The sequence below is a fragment of the Bactrocera dorsalis genome, chromosome 3 (genome assembly GCF_023373825.1).
Source record: "Bactrocera dorsalis isolate Fly_Bdor chromosome 3, ASM2337382v1, whole genome shotgun sequence".
NCBI lineage: Eukaryota > Metazoa > Arthropoda > Insecta > Diptera > Tephritidae > Bactrocera > Bactrocera dorsalis.
In genome coordinates this window covers 60,998,263-61,023,115 of record NC_064305.1, presented here as the reverse complement: position 1 = coordinate 61,023,115, position 24,853 = coordinate 60,998,263, and the positions used below count along the sequence as shown (strand labels likewise).

Sequence of the window (24,853 nt, the reverse complement as noted above, 5' to 3'; positions counted from 1 at the left end):
AATGCATCGAATCAACTATAAACAGTTATGCGTATGTATGTAAGTACGAGTGTGTGCATATTTCCTTTACCGACAAAAATCGGAAGTGGTATTTAATGCGACAAAAGAAAGCGCCGGCGTTTTATAATCAAATGAGACTTTGAAGTGTCTGGTGTGTTGAACGATTCGTAGTAGTGGACTCATTATAAAAGAGTATACTATACTCTTGCAAAAAATCAGAGGAAGCGGGATTAAAAGTGAAATAATTGAGAATGGATTCGAAAGTGAGTTCCCATCAAATGTCAATAATTAAAAAAGAATGGAAAATATATAAATATTTATGACATATGTACATATATAGCAAGTGAATAAGGCTCATTCATAGTTGAATAAGAGAATATATTCAAGGTTATAAGTGATCTTAATGGCTAAATATTATCGAATGAAGATTTTCAAAGAGAGTGATTTCAGAAATGAATTTAGCATTGCTTGCCAAGCCTTGACATCCTTTACTCGAAAAACCTTTGCATACGATTGATATTATCTAATCTATACGAATACGATCTATCACAGAACGCATACAAACGACTCTACTGACACGGCAGGGCAGGTCGATTAATCGTACTTAATCTCTTCAAAAGGGGTGTGAAAAGTTCATATTATTCTAATTGAACAGAGGTCTGATTTGTTTGAAATCGATTTCCGATAATCGAACGGTATTTAAAAATATTTCAAGGAATCGATAATGAAAGAAATTTGTAGACGTTTCTTTTATTCCCTTATAATACTGTAATACACAATCTTCTTTATCTCTGATTGTGACCACAGAAGCTTGTTCACAGTATCTGATATATACAAAGTTAGTTTATGTTAGTCTGGTAGGCCAATGAGCCAGGCATAGATCAGTTCTGGTCTTTTGTGATACCAGTTGGAGTTCAGTTACTATGTCCATGAGAAGTAGCCATTCTCTAGGATGCCTGCGCTTTGCGCAAATTTTAACAGACTCTGTGGCTTCACTATCTATACCTCCTCCAGTGCATCATACCGTGGGGACCCCAGATGCTTGCAGCGTAGTCTTGGCAATACACAAGAGTTGCTCCATTGTTTCCCTGCTGCCTTACTCTAGACATTTCCTGCAGTCTTCTTGATCTGTCAAAACCATTCTGCGAGCGTGTGGCGCCACCAGACTGTGATTAGTTAGTATTGCGATCATGTTCCTACAGTCTTATCTACCGAGTGCCAATAGGAATTTTGTGTACTTCCGATCTACCGTTTCAAACATGACTTTTTTAGTTTTGCACCCAGATAGCTCGTTCTATAGGGTTTTGATATTCTTTTCCATGCCTTGTAAGGATTATACCTAAAATTATAAAGATTAAAAGAGAGACAGCTTCGTTCTGTTATATTTTTGAAGTAGTTTCGACTGAATTACTATAGAATTGTTGCAGTTTTTTCTCTTGAATGAACCTATTCTTGTCTCTATCAATCTTGGTCCAAACCATTTGAGAATGGATTCGAACATGACGTATTTTCAATGATTATAGCCTGAACAGGGTACAAGTTGAAGATTCTATAAAGTAACTATATACTTGTATATAAAAGATCTGAGTGGGGAGCCACGTCCGTCAGTCAATTCATCTCTCCGTCTGTATACATGCGAAATATTCCCTCAGTTTTTTAGTTATTGTTCTGGTATTTTGTACACGTCCTTTTCTCCTCAAGAAGGTGCTCTATTGTCGAAACTACCGACATCGGACTACTATTAAATATAGCTGTCAACAAAGTGAAGGATACAACTCAAGTCATTTTATGAAAAACTTTTAAATTTCACAAAGTGTCTTCACAAAATCCGCAATAAATTATTACCCAAATCATAGTTATAGTCTACGAGCTAAAAGCGGACATTTATAGCATTTAGCTGTCATACAACTGGTCGGTCGAATTCAAGTTGTTTAGTGGAAAAATTTTTACTTTGAGAGGGTGTTTTCATGAATTTTGGCTTGATTCGGAGATTATAGAAAAAACTGCATTTGTTAAAGATTAGGGTTAGGTTAAGAGGTCGATCTTGAAAGGGATCACTTAGAAGCTCAGAACGCCGATCCGTTATGGTACGTACAAAAACTCATATATACTGGATCATAAGACCATTACAAGTCGACGAAGCGTTTCTAGCATATCAAAAAATTCGTTGAGACGGTTTTGGCTACGTCTTCTTCTTTGTCGAAGGTAAGACCACCGAGATGTTTCAGCCTCAGTCGTTCGAAGGCTGGACAATAGCGGAGAAAGTGCCCATATGTTCTCACCTCATCCTCCTTTTAAGCCTTACCGCATGGATGCCTATTCGATAGATGAACCTTGCTTAAGCCAAGTAGTTCCGTAGATCTCCTGCGTTCTACTCTTGGCCAAAAGATCTAGACGTCGCGCAGGAGCTAGTCTTCGACCAGACCAACTTAATGAGAGCGGGAGGGAAAGGTACTCCGAGGCAGGGTTTAAAGGGGACATGAGGTAGCTCCGTTGTTAACCGATTAGTTCATTTCTGCATGGTGTCAGGACAGCATACTTAGGTCACAGAATACCTCGGCCGCCAGTTCAGAGTTCATACCTATCCAGCTAATGGTCCATAACAAAGTCTGTGTCAATCAAAGAAAAAAATCGGTAGGAGTATAAAATACCCTGTAATTTGTATTCTAGCTTCGGTGCAACAGAAGTTAATTTTTTTCTCGTTTTAATTGAATTTTTTTCGATCTGAGATACGAAATGCTGATGACATAGGCTCAATGCTAATAATAATGCTTTTTCTAATGCTGTCAAGTAAATTCATCTTTTAATATTCCTACTTCTATGTTAATTAAAATTAATACAGTTAGCTGCCTACATCGGCCTGGGTACAGCTTTATTCATCATTGCACTTCTTGGCACACCTTGTACTGCACATTCCTCTTCACAGACGACAGTGTAAGTAATGAAATGAAAAACACCTAAAAGTAGGCAAATATTTAGCCTAACTCTTTCTTGTTTTCACCACTACTCCCCACATTAGTGTACAACACAGCACGAGCAGTGATCCCGCAGCAGATGGTTTCTGGAAACGTAATGTCGATTGGAAGTCACGCTGGGTGAAATATTGGCGACCGAAAGCCATCTACGTGCCCATCTGGAAGAAGGTCTGGACTCCAGTAGTGCAAAACGAATGGGTGCCATTGCCGAAAGTGCCACCAGGCTGGGAGGTGCGCAAGGATGGTGTGAGCGATAGCACCAATAGTGGTTGGAAGAGCAGTAGCAGCTACGTTAAAGACTCTTCGAGCTCATCCAGCAGCAGCAGTGGTCTGCGTACGGGCAAAAGTTACAGTGGTTGGAGTAGTGGGAGCAGCAGTAGTTACGGTTCTAGTTATAGCAGTAGCGGCAGTCGTGGCTGGCAGAAAGGTGTAAAACGCACCCGTGTACGAGAAGTAAACGTTGACTAGCGTGGAGAAGTTGCCGACTTAACTTGTATGCCTTGTATGTATGTATGTACATAGTTAATACTAGTTCTCAGGTTTATTTATTTAATTTATTATAGTTTGTATATTTTGTTCCACTAGTATTAAATTTAATCATGTAATATACTTACTTAAATAACATTTAATTTTAATAACCGATTTCTTGATATCTTCAACTGAAGATGCTTGTCGTTGTTTTTATTGCAGAATGGAATGCTGCTTAGCTGACAGTCCATAGTAACATAACTCTCACCGTTATTTATAGGACGCAAAACGAGATTAATAATTTCCTATTGTCCTTCTTTATTTTTTTCAAAGAACAGTTTTTGTCAACCCCAGACCCACTGCAGTTTAATAGTCCAATCATGTATAAGACTTCTATGTTAGATAACTTGGTCTTTAGTTTCTATTGCTGGCTAATTCCGAGGAATAAGAGTCCGAATCTAAATTACATTATACACTTTCCACATAAAATACCTAATATTTCTGACAGATAAATTTTGCATCGTAAGTGAGTTGTTTATGCTAAAGATGAACTCGGTCAAGGACAAATATTTCTACTTTGATACTACAGACATTTCGAAATTTCGGTTTTCTCTCACTATAGAGTTTCTCCATATCGCCTTAATATGCAAATGATGTGGATTACTCAGAATTCTAAGGACTCTATCTAAGTGTGTTTTAACTCACCGCCAAACTCAGTAGGAATTGTGGATTAAAAAAGTGGAAAAAATGTGAAGGATTCGATTATTGTTTTCTGGAAAAAAAGCCGCTATGAAATGAAAGAGTACTTGGATACTTTATAAGTGACCCTTCAAAGGTCATCCAAGAGTGGTTTATATGAGCATTAAGTAACGTAAAAAAGTATACGTTCTTGTACTAACAGACCGCCCGTTGAAGGTACGCGACATAACTGAGATAGTAGGTATCAAAGGACCGGCAAAGTCATATTCTGCGTAAAATATTGGAAATGAAATATCTGTCGGCAAAATACTTATAAGCCGCGTTTTTCAGTATGTCTGTCGCTGTTTAAGCGTAATTTGAAGAAATTTCTGCGTCGTTTCGAGACCGTCACCGAAGCATGAACTCATCGGACTCACACTAAATCAGAGCACACTTCAAGAAACAGTCGAAACAGTAAGCTCCATTGAACCTACAAGAAGGCGAACACACATTTGCAGAAGGGTAAATTGAAGCTTAACTGCAGAAAAAACGGTTTCTTTTGGCGATGAAAAAATGCGTATTATTTGCAGCTCCATCATTGATCTTGAGCGTAGAGAGCTGATTCCGCGCCGTTCGAATCAACTCGGACTGACGTATGGAACGACTTGGCACATTTTACGCCAAGATCTTAAATTGAAAACCTACAAAATATAGCTTGTGCAAGAACTTAAATCGCTCTACCTTGCCTAGCGACATCGCTTCGCTCTATGGGCTCTTGAAAAGTTCTAAGAAGATCGGACGTTTTTCAAGCTAAATTTTTTTCAGCGATGAGTCAAATTTCTGGCTCATTTGGTATGTATGGGACGAAGAACAATATGGATAAATTCAATAACTGTCATTTCATCAAGAAAAAATAAGGGTTGGTGTTGTTTGTAGGCCGGTGGAATCATCGGTTCATATTTCGACATTTGGTTTCAACAGGACGACGCACCTTGCATCAATCAACGGATATATTAAGAGAGAGGTGATATCACACCATTAGACTTTTTCCTGTGAGGATATGTAAAGTCTAAAGTCTATGCGAACAATAACGATTCGTTCGAATCAGACCTTGGGGCAAAATATTACGTGTGTCATTCGCCAGTTACCAGTCGAAATGCTCAAAGCGTCATAAAAAACTGAACTCATTGAATGGACCATCTGAGACATAGACTCGACTAACATGTGAAAGGGATTATCTTCAAAAAATAATTTCCAAAGATTGTTCTTTTGGACCATAATAAATATCCCCCATTAAATTTGAAGTTTCTGCGTTTTTTCTTTAAAAGAGTAGGGAACCCCGAAGTGGTTCTCCCTTTATAAATTAAAATATAATATTCTGCAGGCTAAGTATCTATTGAGCTGCTTCAAAAGTAAATCTCGCCAAAAAACTCCAAACCACTTTGAAGACCTGATTGTAGAGTAAATGTTTAACAATTACTAAAATTCCTAAAATTCGAAAACACTGAAACTACATCTTCATTATTTATTTATTATGGTATAAAAAATACTCAACAATTTTTATTATTGTACTCAATTCTATATGACAACTTCATTTGTAGTTCACTTAAAATTAATGAAGTGAAGTTAACCGAAACAACTTAGACATAAATTAAATATTTATATTTACTTGTCATAATCGTGGCATAAGTATGAGTATATGTAATTAAATTAAAATAATACAAAAGTTATGGAAAAGATTTCGTATGTATTGGTACAAATCGAAGGGTGAAAGGAATGTGTGACAGAGGGGCGCATTAAAACTAAATAAATTTAAATAAAATTACGATTTGTGAAGCGACTTAAAACTAACGACTGGAATACCTATTTACAAGTACAACAAAAATGCTTAAATGAAGTGCAATTTAAAACACAACAAATTTTTCGTTCAACGCAATCATCTACGCACCAGGGAACTTGAAGCCCTGACCTGGCGTTGGCGCCGCCGCCGCTGTTGCTATAGGTTTCGTACCCACCGCGGCAGATGTTCGCACCTCAGTTGCTTTTGCCGATTGAAAGTCAACTGTGGCAACGGGCTTGAGTTGTGTAGCTTTGTCATCGCGCTTCCACACCACTTTATTGCTGCCCTGCGGTTGGGCATCTTTGCGATCCCAGCCATGCTCTACGTGCTCATGGTGGTGATCATGATGATCGGGTGTGGGGAACCATTCGGATATGATTACTGGTCGCCAGATTTTCTTCCATGCGGGCACCCAAATTTCCTTCCAGCCAGGCACCCAAATCTGTTTCCATGCTTCCTTCCATTCGAGCTTTTTATCTTCGACCCAAATTTGTTTTTTCGCCGGTTTCCAAATTTGCACCCAAGATTCTTTCCATTCGAGTTTCTTGTCGGGAATCCAAATGAGTTTTTTAGCTGGCTTCCAGATTTGTTTCCACGCTTCCTTCCATTCCAATTTCTTGTCATCAACCCAGATTTGTTTCTTCGCCGGTTTCCAGATTTGCTTCCATTCCTCCTTCCATTCTAGTTTTTTACTTGGTACCCAAATTTGTTTCTTCGCTGGTTTCCAAATCTTTTTCCAATGTGACTTCCAAACCAACTTCTTCTTCCATAAATCATGACTGGTGTATTCCCAACCTTCGGGATCTTTACCTAAATACTTCTCACCAGGTATACCCACCTTAATCCACTGTGGCGTCCAGTATTGCTTCCACTCCGGTACTTGTATTTCTTTCCAAGCTGGCACTTGTATTTCCTTCCACACGGGCACCCAAATTTGCTTCCACGCCGGCACTTGTATATCTTTCCATGCGGGCACTTTCGTTGGCACCCACACCGGCTTCCAAATCTTCTTCCAATCCGGTACTTGTATCTCCTTCCATGCGGGCACCTTTATCTCCTTCCATATGGGCTTCCACACTTGTTTCCACGCCGGCACTTTGATATCCTTCCAAGCGGGCACCTTAACTGGCACCCAAATTGGTTTCCAGATTTGTTTCCATGACGGATTCCAAATTTGCTTCTTTGCTGGTTTCCAAATCTTTTTCCAACCTTCCTTCCATGTCACTTTCTTTTTCCAGAAGCCCGGATCGTGATGATGCTCGTGATAGTGATGTTCGTGCACCTCATGATGATCGTGATCCCAGCCGATACGTTGCTGAGCGACAGTAGCGCTGTTCGCTTGCGATTCGGCGGTTTGTTGGTCGATCAGTGCCTTGCCGGCGACAAGTGTGAGTAGGGAGAGCGTACCAAGGGCACAAAACTGTGGAAGAGAGTCGATATGAGAGTGTGAATAGAAACTATAGTAAAAAGAAAAATATAGTTGAGAATATGATATATAAATATTATATAGTGATGTCCCTTTATAAATAACCATCCAAAATTGTTAAGAGCAGGATGTAGGTTACTATATAATTCAGGTCAAATTCATAAATTAGCGTGGCCATCACCTAAAAAGGTCATCGTCTGGCATCGCTGTCTGCAAATGCGGTTAATATACTGAAAGCGGGCTTCGCGGTTGATGACGCCGGCTGTCTTTGTTGATCAGCCGCTGGGCTGCAGACCAATCAAAATTTGCATAACGAAATGAAGGAGCGCTGACCGCATTATACACCACATACGAACATATGTACTTTCAAGTTTACATGTGTGTTGTTGTGTATTGTTATATTGAGATGTTGTGTAATTTCTCAAAATGGGAATTGCGTTTCGCAGAAAAGGGAAATTGTGGGTGTCTGGTCGACAAGATCGATGCAAAGCAAAAAATGTAACAGTTTCAAAAATATTTTATTACAACAATAGCAACAAAAGAGTTTAATAATTGGTGAAATATATGCTTGTCAACAAATCTGGGCAAAAATATGCTAAAATAAAATTGTAAAAATCGAAGGTCACTTTAATCCGGCTTTCCAGAAATTAGCGCTGAAATGTTGTAATCACTATTCGAATATATGGACATTAACGATTATTGCGCGTTGATCAGATAAAAGGTATTGTTAAAGTATAGAGTGCCGCTCTGACGACGCACTTACACTTTTGGTGGCCCATTGTGAAAGGTGTTGTTATACAACATGAAAAATAAAATATGTTGACTAAATAATTCGATCAAACTATTTATGAAAGACATATTTATGAGACAATTAAAAAATATAACAAAATAAATAAAATATATTGGCTGTGATTGATTTTGTTATTAATGGTGCGTTATGGTCCATTTGTAGCTCTGTTGCAAAATATATCGCTTTAAAGTGAAGAAAACTTTCAACAATTCAAAAACTAATTTTTTACTGAGTATAATAAATCCATATTTTTCTAGAGATTGAGTAATAAGGAAAAAGTAATTTCTGCGTTTTAAAACCAAACTCGAAAATCGAAGTATTTGCTTTCGAAGTTCAAAGGAGAGCCTATTTTAAACATCATTACTAGTTCAATGCGGCTAAAAAACTAGAAATAAGGACATATTCTACCTTTTCCTCTAATTGCAATGATGCATAACATATTAAGCGCTTTTATAAAATATGCTATAGGAAGTTATCTTTATATATATAAATCTTCTGACCGTGTGTTTGCATTTGAACTGCTCCTAAACGGATGGACCGATTTTGATGAAATTTTGTGTGTACGTTCAAGGAGATTCGGGAATGGTTTATATTTACAATTTGGTCCACTGGAAAATGTTTTTTAAATTATTTTTTTCATTTTTAATCAATTGTTAATTTTGAAATGTTTGACCGATAGATGGCGCTACCACCGCAGTATCCAATATTCAAACCTTAAATTGGCGTAAACGTGCATTAAACAAAACGATGCCAAAGTAAAAGGCGACATCTGTGGATCAAGTTTTTATATTGTGGACAGAGTTGTTCGTTCTTAAGTAATAAATTGGGTGATTCAATACATCTATGGGTAGCTATAACATTTTTTTCATACGTGCTAACTATTGGAGGGGGTATCTAGACAGGCAATTTAAAATTGCAAAATGTCTGGCATAAAAAAATAGCGGCATAACTGAAGTGTTGATAAAAAATTTGAGATATACAGAAATCTTTTCGAAGCATTGCACAGAGCCGTGAACGATGAATACATATATGCGTACAATTTCAAACTGATCCTTCCTGAAAAATAATAAAATTGCTAAATATTGGGAATGGTAGAATAGAACTGCAATCAAATACACAATGCAATGAATTAAAACTGGCTCATTTATTATTCGATGAATAATATACCACGGGCATCCCAAAAGACTGATGCCATAACCTTGCCAGCCGATTTTTGGTTGACAATCGATTGGACTCGATTGATTGCACAGCCCAAATTCAATAGTATTTTTACCCCAAAAACCAATTCTTTCTTGACGCACGAAATGCTTTTTGATTCATTTTTGTTGCTTCATCAAAAATGCGATTATTCCTTAACTAATACTTATAATCAAACTAAGAGAAATCATATAGATGGTATTAGTAGTACTACCTATGTATCAGCTAAAGTAAAATGTAGGCGGGTCCTCTAGTTATGTATAATAAATCAGAAAGCAAATAGACGGTTTAGTTAGCTTAACGAAGAGTAACATTTTGAAAAAAAAAATATAAAATAATACCATGCATTGTATCAATTAAAATACTTTTAGAAATGGAAGGCTCTTCTGCTCATTATCGAAAATTATACATAGACATAATTTGACTTAATTATTGTCTATTAGATTTACGCACAAGATATTTGTTTTTTTCATTAAAAACGAAATGGAATTTTTTGAAATCGATAGGCTCTGCAGCCATGCATGTATTCAAAAATTTCAGTTATAAACAATTACTACTTTTTGCACTGCGTCCATTACACCCATCAACATCATTCAAATAAAAGAATTTGTTTTTGAGAATCGACGTTTCACAGTCAGAGATGCTACTGGCATCGTTGGAATATTAGAAGGATCAGTGAAGACCGTTTTGAAAGATCATTTGAGCCTAAGAAAAGTTAGAGCACGATGGTTTCCAAAAAAATCTAATAGTAAAGAAGGTATGAAATATGGTGGCGCTTAATTTGATTCCTCTCATATAACTGGTTATGGTGGAAGTAACCCTAAAAACTGATTATCCCATTCGCTCTTAGAATCAAAATTATAAACGATATCACGAGTTTATTTTATTGACGTTGAGATAGTGAAAGTTTTTATATAAGAACTTTATTTTCATTGACTATAATGGCCTGATATCGACGATTCCGGCAAATGAGTAGCTTCTTGTGAAGAAAAGGAGGGGTGGAAAACTTAGAAAATGATTAAAAATAGCAACAAATTGGGCTAAAATTTCTTAAGCCGACTTAAGCTTATATAAATACATTGATGTCCAATCAACAAGAGAACAATTATTTATTAATATTGTATAATAATATGAAGTTTCTAATTATAAAATATAACCTTATGACGAGTCTTGCATCGGGTGATCAAAATATTGTTAACTGTCCAGGCTAAGGTATACTGACTAATGCTATTCTAATGTTCTTTCATTAAAATTTTTAATGGAGTTGCAAAAATTTGCTAAAAAGGCATCGCTTCGCTGTATGGGCTCTTCCAAGAGGATCCGATGTTTTCGGGCCAAATTTTGTTCAGCGATAAGGCATATTACTGGTTCAATGGGTATGTAAATAAACAACATTGCCGCGAACGGAACGAAGGGCAACCTGAAGAGATTCAAAAGCTGCCATTTCATCCAGAAAAAAACTACGGTTTAGTGTAGTTTGTAAGCCTTTGGAATCATCAATTCATATTTCTTCAAAAATGACGCCGCTGAGTACGTGACTCATGATCTCGACAACATTTAATTTCAACAAGACGGCGCCACTTCCCACACATTGCATCAATCAATGGATTTATTGAGAGAACACTTTGGTGAGCAGATAATTTCATGTTTTAGGCCCGTTAATTAGCCACCAAGGTCGTGTGATATCACACTGTTAGACTTTTTCCTATAGGTATACTAAAGTCTGTGCGGACAATCCCTCTTCGTTTCTGGCATCGAAAGTAAACATTACGTGTGTCATTCGCCAGTTCCCAGTGGAAATGCTCGAACGAGTCATTGAAAATTGAACTCAACAGATGGACCATCTGAGACGTAACAATTGAAAGAGATAATCTTCAAAAATAAATGCCAAATAATATTATTTCGAATGATAATAAACATTCCCCATTATATTTGAGTTTTTTGGATTTTTTCTTTGTAAAGAAATAGATCATACTATAGTTATATATACTTTAAATATCATTCCCTTTCGTGCAATGTTATATAATAATTAACTCAAACGTCCGCCCTCGAGGTGACAACAAATAAACCAAAACTTGCTATAACGCTACTTAATTAACTTTAAACCGTTAAAAATTAACACCCTCGCGCTGCTTAAAAGCAAACAGAATAATTTTATCATCTCCAATGGTCGAAGATGAAATAAAAGCATATAAAAATCGCAACAAAAAAAATCATTTGCGATAATACACGCTACTTATGTAATAATAAGTAATTTAACCACCTCTTTGTGTAATATTTTGCTGAGAAAATTACAATGAAATACAGCTAATTTATGGCGCTTAAAATTACCACCAACAACAAAATGCGCCGCACACCAAACAACAAAAACGAATGTCGTCATTAATTGCCGCTTGTGGCCTCTAAGCGTGCCGCGTTGAACGCGCCGCACTTTATAAGAGTTCAACAATGTTAACAAACCGCTAAAAATATTACAGTGTGTACCATAAATATGCAGCTATTTATTAATTTGCCTATTTATGTAGGTAAGTGTATGGGAAATTACGTTTAATTTGGGTTACAGCCGCCAACGGCACACTGACACTAACAATTGTGCTATATTTCGCGCTGTTGTATTTGTTGTTGCTTTCTACATTTATTACCTTACCGTTACGCTGTTTGTTTATGGCCAAATGCAAGTAATTTTCAAAACCATGTAATGACTTTTGTCCTGCAACCTTTGCCGCTTTATCACAGCGACACTGCGAGTGGCGCGATTTGAGGTTATGTTGTTGCGTTTTATTTTAATTTTATTTTTTATTTGTTTTGTGAGTGTTTTGTTTTGCTTTGTGTTGTTGTTTCACGTATATTATTTAATCTCTCTACTCAGGCGATTTTCTTTCTTCTTCTTTTCTTTCGCTAGCCAATTGTTCAGAAAAGTTTTTTGGATTTTGTTTTTGTGTTTGAAAACATAAAACATGGCGAAATAACTGTGTGTGAGAAATACGCTTACGTACAGCAGTCTTGAAACAATATTATTTAAGCTCAGCAAGCATCATTTCATCACGACATGTGATATCATCAGTTCATCTCCGGGAAATTGCGAAAAGCAAACGAAAAGCTCACATTGCTGTTGCTCCATACTACAGGCACATATTTATTGTTTTTGAGCATCATTTCGCTTTCATTAATACCAATGAAGATGAGAAAAGCCTCGTTAATGACAGTGGCTCAGAAACCATAACAAATTCATGTGAACTAATGCTTACAATTATTAAGTGGCTGTCAGCTGCTGCTTGACGTCTGCCGCTCAGCAGCCGAATTGTGAAGCGTGCCGGTGAAATGCTTACAAATATACCATCTTTATAACTGTTATTAATAATTACAACAATAAGCATATAATTGACTATTCAACTCAATCTATTGTCGACACTTCACTTTATTGAACTCTGGCTTTGAATTGCCTTTGTTTCATTGTTTCTTTGTTAATTTTACTTTCATGCAAACTGCTCATTTATTCAGTGCTTCATGAATGTTGCCTCTCCTCCACAAGCCGCTTGACCGGCAGCCAAATTTTATTGCGCTATTTATTGCCGTATCATCATCACTTTTATTTATAAATTTAATTACAAAATTAATCAGACTTTGAATATGCTTTGCTTTACCCTCTTCTTCCCACACTCTTCTTGTTTTTAGCCCTGAGCTAACCCATTTTAAATCGCATTTTTTCCAATATTGCTGACTCATGTTGACATACATAGTATAGCCAAAAAGGTCTTCGAAAACGCATAAATTATGCGTTCATTTAATTTTGCATGGTTTGTTTTGAGGTTATGTTTCGCTGGTGTAAATTTCCACTACTGTTTTGTGTTGAATTTACTGATTTGCAATAAAAATAGATTTTTAATTAATTCAAATGTAAATTAATTGCCACTTTTAACAAAAACTAATGGAAATGTTATTGTCTTTCATGAACAAGCAAAGAAGATTATTGAAGAAATTAGTCAGATTTCAAACCATTCAAAAACTAACTAATTTTTTAGTTATCTTTGAAATTATGCAAAAAAAGGTTTTTTTCTCTTTAATATTAATTGTTGTGATAACAAAACAGTAATGGATGTAGTAAATTTGTAGTCAATAAGAATAAGAAGAGTAGGTAGGAATTCCTCAAAATAAATTTGTTGTGCATTAGGGAGAGATTAGAGTTAATGCGTGAAAAATCAGACATGGTTTTGTGACGATACAGTTTGAATCTCCCTATTAAAACTAATAAAAAAAATTCAAAATTTTTACGAATTATTATTAAACAAGGATTTTATACTTTTGCAACGTGCAAGGACGAAGACTGGGGAAATACTATAAAGTGTAAAACGTCAACCAGAGGTTGGGAATCCAAGAAATTATCTATCTATATATACTATATATCAAACTAAACTCGCATACATATATATGTATATGTGTAACTCATACACTGACCTACCTATTTGATATAAGATTTGTTAGAGTAGCGAAAATAATTATGTGTGGTACAATATTGAAATCTGGGTAATTCCTAGAACAATTGCACATATTTTTGACATTAAACTATGGTATATCCAATATTATACGTTCACTTAATTTTGACGAAAGTTTGCAAAATCTTAGATTTAAATAAAATTAAAATGCTGCCAAGGTTTCATCAAGGTTCCAATCATATAGAATATTATCCTGATAAAAGATACATATATGGGAAGTAAGTCAAGTTTTCACTCAATTTTATACATTTTAGGCACAAAGATACACTGTTATGAGTAAAATACGCTCTCTTAATTTTATTAAGATTACTAAAATATTGGCCGATACGAGTATACGCGGTTAAAAGTCACCCGGAAGTTCGAAAATCTTTATATTAAGTAGGTATATTTGGGCTCAGTGAAATATTGACCCGATTCAAATACTATTCATACTATTATCAGAAAAGGATTATCTTTACCCTGCCAACCATCAGCGGGTAAAAAAACTAGATAATTAGTGGGTAACATGGTGGTAAACGTGGTGGTAAACATATGGAGTGTTTCTTAGGCCGGGCGGATATTTTACCCACTCACGTACGTATACATGTGATCATACAACAAAAAATACCCCGAAAATGTGCGTTGGTGTTAGTGCATAGAAAAAAAAAGGTGTAGTTGTATTGAAATTTTTGTCACAAGCGGGTAACCGTGGTTGGCTGGGTAAATTTCAATTATATATCCCATACATTGACCGATATTTGCGGTAAAAAGTCAAATATTGACACGAGTCCACATATTCAGTACCTAGAGGCTTGAACAATTTTCGTTGGATTTGGACAGTTTTTGATCATAAGGAGGCATATTTTAAATGAATTATTGGTGCAAAGTTGTATTTCGTTATATTAATTACTTCTTGATTTGTGTACTGAAAAGTGAAAGTATCAAACGGAACTTAAAATTTTAGTATGTGGGAAGTAGGCGTGGATGTAGTCCAATTTCGCCCATTTCACACTGTGACACAGAAATACGAGACAACTGCCACGCCCTAAATTTAGTCGAAACAGGTAGGTCGAATTCCGAGATATGTGATTTCACCAAATATTTGGCGAAGTCACGTCCATCGTCCCATTTTTACTCCGGCTCCTTTAAAGCCTTCTAATCACATCGTGGAAGTAAATTTTAACATCTCTAGAGTATTTAGTTTTTGATTTGTCGCGCTTCTAGTAGTTTTTAACCGCACTCTTGTTTGGGGAGTGAGTGAGGTTATTTTCCGATTTCAACCATTTTCACACTGTCGGTAGGAGTTGTTATAATATCTGGGCTGGGCGAATTTGGTTTTTGTAGTTTTATTAGGAGATATGTACATTAAACTAATTAGAGGGCGGTGCAATGCTCACTTTTTCAAATGTTTTGCCTCCAGGTGCCCCCTTGCTATTGCGATTCCCTGTGTCAAATTAGAACTATATCTTAATTTAGTACTTAATAATGCCACTTTATATGTTTTCGGTTAATGGCGTTTTGTGGGCGTTCTTTTACCAAGGAATACGCATACAAAATTTCTCCAAGATATCTCAATTTTTACTCAAGGACGAGCGGATGGAAGGACAGGCGGACAGTGACCCGGCTCATCTGGTCATCATGATCATTTATACATACATAACCTTATATAGTATCTATCTCAATTAGTTTAAGGTGATACGTACAACCGTTAGGTGATCAAAAATATAATAAAACCTCGGATTTTGAACCTTTTTTGTAATCGATAAAAACTCGATATTACTCTGTTAGCAACTAGTTGCGAGCATAAAAATGGATAGTAAAAGTATGAATTGATTTTTATCGATTACAAAAAAGGTTCAAAATTCGAGGGTCTAGACAATAATACCCCCATTATTTTGTTAAGACTTTCAAAGTATTGGCAATCTTAATCAAATGTGAACTAAAATATTTTTAAAACTATTTTCATTCATCATTTTGCTACAATGTTTCATTTATTATATTATATATGTTTGAATCTAAAAAAATTTAAATTATTATAAAAAGGTGGCAAAAAATATAATAATAATATCAAAAATATTTAATAACTTTTTAATCCACTGCAACAGAAGCATATACTAAACACTAATGATTATTTTGATGTGAAATTTAGTACAGATGTCATTGACAGTCATACCAATCTAGAAAAAAAATATTCCGACGAATGGGTTTCCATGCAAAATTAAGATTAAAAAGTCTTACTATTGCCTGCCCACAGTACTATTTCTCACTGCTATAAGTTTTAATATATTTTTTCTAATTATTCTCTCATAGTTCTAATAAAAATAATTATTTCAAACTTTTTGTAGGAAAATTAATATTTTTCTTCCACTTGTAAAGCAACTTAACACTAGTCGCCACAACGGTCTGAATTTACCGCAATTGGCCCACTTTCCTTACAAAAGACTTAAGCAACAAACTCGATGTAAGAAAAGTGATTAAGTTATCACCACAATTGGACAACTGCAAGTCGCTTACGTCACCAGCTCCTGCGGCTGTTATTAACGAGCGTGCCACTCCACATTGCAACAATCCAATGTTGCATTTTATTGCTATGAAAGTAAATGCATTTCTTTGACATAAACCAAAAGTGGAAAATGAAAAACAAAAACACGCGTTTATATGTTCATCACACATGTGCAATTGGAAATAAAAATGATACAAGTGGATGGGCAAGTTTCCAGTGAGATATGATTGCTTTGCGGAAGAGTTACGAAATAGGCGAGTATGGGCACAAATACGGTGGCGGCAGTAGCTGACCGGCAGCGCGTGTGATTCGATGACGCCGGTTGTTTTGTTGTTTTTGCAATCAGCTGGATGTGTGCTTTTATATAAGCCTGCACTTAGTATTGGAGAGTGAAGCACAAAAAGTGCTAATTGTATGTGGGCAATTCGCTGATAGTGAAAGTGTGATATATATGTACATATATACACATGCTTATATGTATGCACAGCTTATTTGCATGCATCCAGTTGAACCTCACGCTGTTAATAAATGCTGCTCGATTTATCATTTTATCGCAAATAGAAAAATGTTACTTTTCTTGTGTAGTTCAATATAGACAAATATTTATATATGTATATATACACACAGCTACGCATTTACAATCGTGCTATGGCATAATCGGCATAATTGGGGCAAGTTTCTTTATGTAATATTTGATTTGTTAATACTTAAAATTTAATAACTCAAAAATATGATTTAGTATTATTAAAAAAAATATTGGGCATCAACTAAGAAGTCGATTAAAAGTGAATATATATTGTGTCTTTAAAATATCTTTAAAAAAATTTCGAATTTTATTACTTCAATATTTTATGTTTCAAATGTGTCAGTATGAACAAATGTTGTGTTGATTTGCTTTAAGCAAAAGCAACTAATTTTTATTTGGATACATTTTTTAGGTAATGACCGAAGGAGTAAAATATTTGATAATAATTGATTTGATTTTTAAACAACCCTGAAATGTGTTAAATGGTTGGAAATCGCGCTGACAGCGCTGCATTGACGCAGAAAGAGCCTATTTTGAAAGTTTTAAGAATTTTTTCAGAAAAACTTTTTTTTTTCAAGAACACGGCATTGCAGCGAAAATCAAAATTTTAACAGTTGTTCGGTCATTCTTCTTCTTAATTGGCGTGGACACCGCTTATGCGATTATAGCCGAGTCAACAACAGCGCGCCAGTCGTTTCTTCTTTTCGCTACGTGGCGCCAATTGGATATTCCAAGCGAGGCCAGGTCCTTCTCCACTTGGTCCTTCCAACGGAGTGGAGGTCTTCCTCTTCCTCTGCTTCCCGCGGCGGGTACTGCGTCGAATACTTTCAGAGCTGGAGTGTTTTCGTCCATCCGGACAACATGACCTAGCCAGCGTAGCCGCTGTCTTTTAATTCGCTGAACTATGTCAATGTCGTCGTATATCTCGTACAGCTCATCGTTCCATCGAATGCGATATTTGCCGTGGCCAACGCGCAAAGGACCATAAATCTTTCGCAGAACTTTTCTCTCGAAAACTCGCAACGTCGACTCATCGGTTGTTGTCATCGTCCAGGCCTCTGCACCATATAGCAGGACGGGAATTATGAGTGACTTATAGAGTTATGACTGTCAACAGTGACGTGAGTGCCAAGTCGCGAGTGCGACGACTGTTTGTTTGATGACAGGAGATATTTCGTCTTGCATGTTCGGTCATTACCGGCATTAATCTACTGTAATAAAACTAATTTTTGGTTTTTGGATTTGAAACTTGAGACTTGAGCAGAAGAATTTTCCCACCGTCAAACAGCAGTTTTCGTTGGTCTTCTTGGTGATCCGCTGTAGGATCAAGCGAATTCAAAACTTTTTAAAATAAATCAGCGATCATTACACTACACAAAATTCTATACATTTACATTATTTTATCACGTTTTGGCCACAAAGATCGTGTGATATCATACCGTTAGACTTTTTATGGTGAGGATATGTAAAATCTAAAGTAAATGTGAACAATCTAATGATTCAGTCAGATTCGATAGCCACGGCCAACATTTGAAAGCGATAATCTTCAAGAAATAAATGTCAAAGAATTTTCTCTTGAATAATAATAAATAGTCCGCATTAAATTTGAAGTTTCTGTGTTTTTTCTTTAAAAAGGTAGGTAACCTAGAAATGGATCAGACTTTTTAATTACATGCCGACAGTGGCAAGCTGTTCTTAGCTAAGATCCTTCTGAATTCTTTTCATACTTTTAGATATATAATTAATCAAGAACACATTATCTATATACATAACTACCTTATAGTAACGAAATATAAACGATTTAGTCATTAATTTTTAAATAATTTGATAAATGGCTCTCAAAGAAAGCTCTGTTAAATGTTTTTATGCAATGTTAATTACAAAATTTTGAGCACTCTCCTCAAGAGGGAAATATCGCAAAATATTTTACAAACATAACCACAATATCTAATCTCTTGCTTTATGGTAATGAATAGAGTGTCCGCCTATCGAAAAGTAAAGTTTAAAGGGAAATAAAAATACAATTGCAAGTTCAATTTTTTCTGTGCTTTTATCGAGACGCCCCTTTTTCACTAAATTTTTTTTCTGAACAACTTTAAAGATAAAGTGCCAATTGTCAAATTGCTAATATTGTAATTTAATTACTTGCTTAAATTACAATATTAGCAATTTGAGTGCGTGACACATATGAAGAAAGCCGATATAACACACATATTATCCAGCGAACTTCTGCACGAAGAATTTTGTGACCTTATCATCCCGTGGAATTTCGGAATCATCGTGGTTTCATTCAATTAATTCCATCTGAAACTCATTTTAAAAAGCTTTGCAATGTAGAAACTTAACTATTATTTGAATGAAATCTGAAAATTTTTTAGCGAAATCTGACAATTTATAATTATAAAACTAATACGGTAAATATCAGTGCGATTGTCAATATATATTGCAATTTAGTGAATCTACTGATCTATGTGTTTTTGTAATTTTCGCCATTTGATGTCATTGCGCAGCGTAGTTAAGTAGAAAAGTGTTAATGACATTGTCACGCTTGTCATATCAATGTATTAGCGCATTATGCAACTTTTTTCATTTGCCGTTTTTATCCATGCCAACAAAAATATTAGTATTTCATATTAATTTACAAATGGATAAATCACGTTGTTATACACACATGTTATAAAAATAAAAAATAAAAAACAAAAAATACTGAAGCAAGAAATCATAGATGAACAGAAAGCAAAAGGATCATATTTATGCCGCGGGTCCTTCCATTTTTATCATTTTTATACGTAAAACAGGGTATATTAAATTATGCACGAAGTAGCAGTAGCCAGAAGAAAATTTCGGAGACCGTATAACATATATATGTATAAACTCATGAGTATTTTAAATAAATGATAAGCATGACAACCTGAGTCGATTTAGCCATGTCCATAAGTCCGTCTGTCTCTATATGGGTGAACTAGTCCCACAGTTTTTAGAGATATATTCTCCCCAAGAAGCTTCTTTTTTGTCGTAATCGCCAATATCGGAGCACTATGGCACATATAACTGCCATAAAAATTGATCCATCAAAATCAGCTTGTTGTATGGAACACTCTTTCATTTGACAAGATATCTTCATTAATTTTTGAAACTTGGCGTACTTTATTTTCCAAGGCAGCGCTACAATCTCCATACAAACTGAATAATCGAAATCAAGCAAAAGATCTTCTATATCCTTTTACGCTAACGGAAATGCATCTGAGTGGCTTTGTTTCATACTGTATATAAGTAACACATAGAGATGTATACAGTTCCATTTGAATAATTGCATCTGCATTGATCTAGGCATATAAATTATTTATAATGAAATTGAAGCTTAACTGTTAGATTTAGCTTTTTCCTACAGATAGGTAGGTAGATAGGAGTGCAGCCCTGTTGTCTATCGGGCTCAATTAGCCGTTGATGTGCCATTTTGATACACTATTCGTAAAACATCCTGTATCTGCTATTACGTTTCACCTTCTCTCTCAAACCATTTTGAGGTTTCGATGAAATTACTTATGTCTGATATGCTTTTAGTAGATATCCATTCAAGGTTTAGTGCTGGTCCTACAGATAATTAGTGAGATTTTGTTTTTCATTTTAAATAAGTGACGCTCTTGTTGCTCTTAATTAGCACTGTATGAATGACCTGAATTCTTTTCATAATTTATACCCAGTATTCAACCAGTATCTAAATAGTATTTAACAAGGTTTTTAGTTATATTTCTGGATTTGGACAACTTTAATGATTTCAGGTGTAAAGTCATGAGCGTATGTAGAACTTGAGGTGACTATGAATATATTTTATGCAAAACTGTACAAATGAATTATAAGCATTTTTATACGAGCACATATTTAAGTTTCCGATGATAACTCTGTTCAAAAACAATATAATTTTAAGGATTTTTGAAAACTATCCGTTTGTTGTCCATTCTATGACGTATTCTATATTCTTTGCTTTGTTCGTAACTAGCCTTAAAAATTACACAGATGCCACTTTAGATCCAAAACGCTAAAATAAAATTTAATTGTAACAAAAAATAAGTTTCTTGAAGGTTATTATTGTGTCGTGTCCATATTTGAAAACAACAAATTAGTTTTAGATTAAGTGTACAAACAAACAAGGGTAATTCAGCGTTATTTATGAAGAAATAATTATCGATTAATGTCATTGAAGTTTATATTTCGAGAGATAATATGAGCTGCAGAAGAAATTTTGCTCAAATTAATGAATGAAAGTATGAAGAAGAAGACTGTTGCAGAGAAATACTATTACACACACTCTACTGCTCTATTCGACATCGACAAACCGTGCTTTCATGCCAACCAGGTTTGCTGCTTAAGTCTTTAGTACAATGGCTACAGAGGCGGACAACGCCGCTGCCACTTGTTATGCGCATGCAGCAATAATAATAATAAATTGATGAAATTATTGTTGAAAAAAACCAAAAACAAAAATGCCAGCAAATACTTCCTATTGCATTCGATTCGCATAGGAAATGTGCAAGTCATAAGCAGCGGCGTTCGAATACCGCATTTCACAGCTGGAAGTGCATTTTAAATGCAACAAATGTGCAGAAAAACGTTGGCTATTAAATTGCAAACTCACAAAGTAAAGGCGTAAATATATATTGATGTGCATAAATACTATTGCTGTTGTCGATTAAGGCTGCCAGCGCTTTGTAAACGCTAATGTTGCCTTGTTGAGCGCGCGTAGACGCAGACAGCGTGAAAGGCGATTGTTTTTTTCTAACATTTTAGCGGTTTTTTTTGGCGTAAAATTGGCCGGAGAATTAATGGGTTATAGTTATAAAAATAAACTGCCAAGGTCCGCCATCTAAGCACAAACAAAACAATACTTCAGGTTAAAAATTTAATTAAATTTAGCAACTTTTCTGAATTACTGTCAGTTATTAATTTTCATATCACTTAAACGCCTAACAACACTAATAAACACTGTCAGCACTTTTCAGAGTCTCAGATCGTTATTGTTAACTTTTTTGTTACAACATTTTTAATAAAATTCCAATTGGTCAGCACATTTACCACTAGACTCCGCTGGATCCGCATGGTTCCCGGGTCCTAAGCACACAAAATTTACAACTTCAGCGCAGAAATGAACGCTCCGCCTTTTCAAACGAAGTCTTCCGTATTTTATATATAATTTTAAACGCGAATGTAATCCACTTGAAACGGCGGACGCGCCGTGCAGACCAACTTGTACTCCAGCGTGTGGAGGAAAAAACTGTTTTTATAATTCTTTGACACTCCAGTTAAATACCCGCAATGCGTTTGCAAAGCGCCGCAAATGCAGCGCAGCCGCAGCCGCAGCGACCACAGACAACAATGTCAAAATCCGTCATACGGCGCGAGAAGAAAAAACTACATATATACGTACGTATGTATGTATGCATTTGAGCGACGCCAAAAGGTAAACAAAGTAGGTGGCAAATGCACCGAAAAGCTCAAGAGCCAAATGTAAACACAAAAACAGCCGCTAATCAAATGTGTATGTGTAGCCAAAGCAATGCAGACGCGCATGCGTTGCGGCACGCGGCCGAGCAACGAAGAGCATTGAAAGCAACAAGTGAGCTAAAGAAACGTCTGCAACACCGCTTCAACCTTGAGTCGCATTGTTAACGGCAAGCACCCACTGGCAGTGACATAATATTCGAAATGTGCGGAGAAAAGCTCGCAAATGAAAACGAAAGTGAAGCGCTGAGAGCGGTATGCGACAGTATTGTGTTCCGCAAGAGAGGTTGGGTATGAAGAGAGTGAGCGCTAGATTTTTTGTTTGCGAGAGCAGCTGAAGTAACATAAGACAAGAAAAAGCTCTGCACAAAAGAGTGTTGCCGTATAAATGTTTTCAAGTAAGTTTTTGGTTTTTATAAGAAAAACTTTGTATATTAACATAATACGTATTATTTATTATCTGAATTATAAAAAATTTTGTGCGAACGTTAAATAAAGAAACATTAAGAAAAATTATAAGCTACGCTTCAACCGAAGCAACACTTCGCAAATACAAAATATTTGTTAGCAGAACTTGATTTTGATCGGTTAGTTTGTATGGCACTATTACCACTATTACGCTGTAGTGGATCGATATTTCAAAAACTGAGAGATTTCTTCTTTTTATTGGCATAGACAGCGCTTACGAGGTTATAGCCGAGTTTACAAAGTCATTCATGCTTCCTTTTCACTATTTGGCGGAAATTGGAGATTTCAAGTGTAACCAAGTCCTTCTCCATCTGATCCTCCCAACGGAGTGCAGATATTCCTATGTGAATGTTGTCGTATATCTCGTACAGCTCATCGTTACATCGACTGCGGTATTCGCCGTTGCCTATGCCAAAAGGACCATAAATCTTCCGCATAACCTTTCTCTCAAAAAGTCATAACGTCGGCTCTAAAATGAAGTTGATGCATGCTCCTTATCAGTTCTTCCCCGCCGTATTTGAATAGCTCTACCGGCAATCCATCGGCCCCCGCCGCTTTGTTGCTCTTCAAACATGTAATTGCTATTCGAACTTCTTTATGATTGGGCAATGGAACGTCTGTCCAATCGCCATTGATGGAGGAATCCGGTTCACCATCTCCTGTTTTGTCTTCACTGCCATTCAGTAGTGAAGTTGGAGAAGTGGAGAAGTGTTCCCTCCACAATTTTAGTATGCTCTGGGCATGAGTCACTAGATCACCTCTGGAGGTTCTTTAATAATATGATCCAGTCTTGAAATCTTCTGTTAGTCGGCTCATATTATATTCTCGTAGAATTTCGAGAATTACCCCTGTCGGCCAGCTTTTCAAGTACATACTCACGCATTTCAGCCTCTTTCTTCTTTTTGTCTACCAATTCGTCTCGCTTCCATCTTCAGCTCTCAGTGTCCCGCAACGTTGCGATGTAGGTAGTCTGTTTTCGCTCAGCTGCGACACGGCACTCCTCTTCGTACCAGCTGTTCTTTTACATTTTCCGAAAAGCAATCATTTCATTTGCAGCTGTACGTAAGGAGCTTGAAATGCCGTCCCAGCGTATCTTGGCTGCAACAAAATAGGTCCGAGTCAAAGTTAGGACCGCGGAGCGTCTAACACAACATGATGGATCTGGTTGGTGGCTTTTTCGATCCGGAGGCAACAAATTAGCTTGATGAATTATTCTATGCAGGATTACTATCACCGGCGAAGTCGATCAGCCTTAACCCATTTGGGGATGTTTCATCGTGGAGGGTGAATTTACCGACCGTGTGCCAAAGATACCTTCTTTACTTGCCGGCGATTTTGATATCGTGGCGGGGGCAGCTCTCATGGATGCGTCCCAAGCGCTCATAGTTAGAATCTTTGGTCACATCGTCTGTCTCTTCTTTCGGGGGATAAGCCCGAATCAGCGATATGTTGAAGAACTTCGATTTGATGCGGATTGTGGCTAGACATTCATCTACCGCGATGAATGCCAGTACTCGGTGACTGTAGTAAATGTTACAAAGACCTACTCGCTTCAGTCTTTGTCCCGTTCATTGTATTTCTTGAACGGCAGTGATGTCAGCCTTTACTCTAACGAGGAACTTAACCAGCTGAGTAGCGACATCTTTCCAATTAAGGGACCGGACATTCCAGGACCTAATCTTCAACACATTTGCAGAGGTCGTCGTCAAAGGGATGCACTTCACCAGCTATTGTTCACTTTTCTTTGGTAGGGATTTTTACGTGGCGGGTCCCGAACACTGCGCACAACCCTGGGGAGGGCTCGCCTTTAAATGAATGATTTTTGGCTAACCAGAGGAAACTTGGCCTAAGGTCGGAAGTCGGGAGCTGTTTGATACATATATAAAAGAATCGTTTTTGGCTACCCCCAAGTAAATGACGCTCAGAGAACTTTCCTCACTTGCATGAACTTCTACACATGGCTCCATCCGTTAGTACCTTAATGTATTTTCCTGGCTTTGATTCTTGCAAG

General features: G+C 36.4%; 2 protein-coding genes across 2 annotated transcripts; one reads left to right on the top strand and one right to left on the bottom strand.

Moving 5' to 3' along the window:
• Positions 1–3,637, top strand: LOC105222419 (uncharacterized). Its single transcript, XM_011199744.3, has 3 exons — positions 1–263; positions 2,843–2,934; positions 3,020–3,637. Exons 1-3 carry the CDS (start codon positions 252–254, stop codon positions 3,441–3,443), a joined length of 528 nt encoding a protein of 175 aa, XP_011198046.2. The 5' UTR covers positions 1–251; the 3' UTR covers positions 3,444–3,637.
• A 1,995-nt stretch (positions 3,638–5,632) lies between these two features.
• On the bottom strand, positions 5,633–22,160 carry LOC105222447 (uncharacterized). The gene is made up of 2 exons (XM_049450724.1): positions 21,949–22,160; positions 5,633–7,381 (listed from the first exon to the last, which is right to left on the bottom strand). The coding sequence occupies exons 1-2, from the start codon at positions 21,970–21,972 to the stop codon at positions 6,062–6,064; spliced, it is 1,344 nt and encodes a 447-aa protein (XP_049306681.1). The 5' UTR covers positions 21,973–22,160; the 3' UTR covers positions 5,633–6,061.
• Between the last annotated feature and the right edge of the window lie 2,693 nt (positions 22,161–24,853).

What these genes read in the sequence shown, in the direction of transcription:
- LOC105222419 (XM_011199744.3), top strand. An exon ending in TCCTCTTCACAGACGACAGT is followed by an intron (nt 2,935 to 3,019) that starts GTAAGTAATGAA and finishes TCCCCACATTAG; the next exon opens with TGTACAACACAGCACGAGCA.
- LOC105222447 (XM_049450724.1), bottom strand. Translation starts at nt 21,972, where the DNA reads ATGCGGATCCAGCGGAGTCTAGTG. An exon ending in GGATCCAGCGGAGTCTAGTG is followed by an intron (nt 7,382 to 21,948) that starts GTAAATGTGCTG and finishes TCTCTTCCACAG; the next exon opens with TTTTGTGCCCTTGGTACGCT.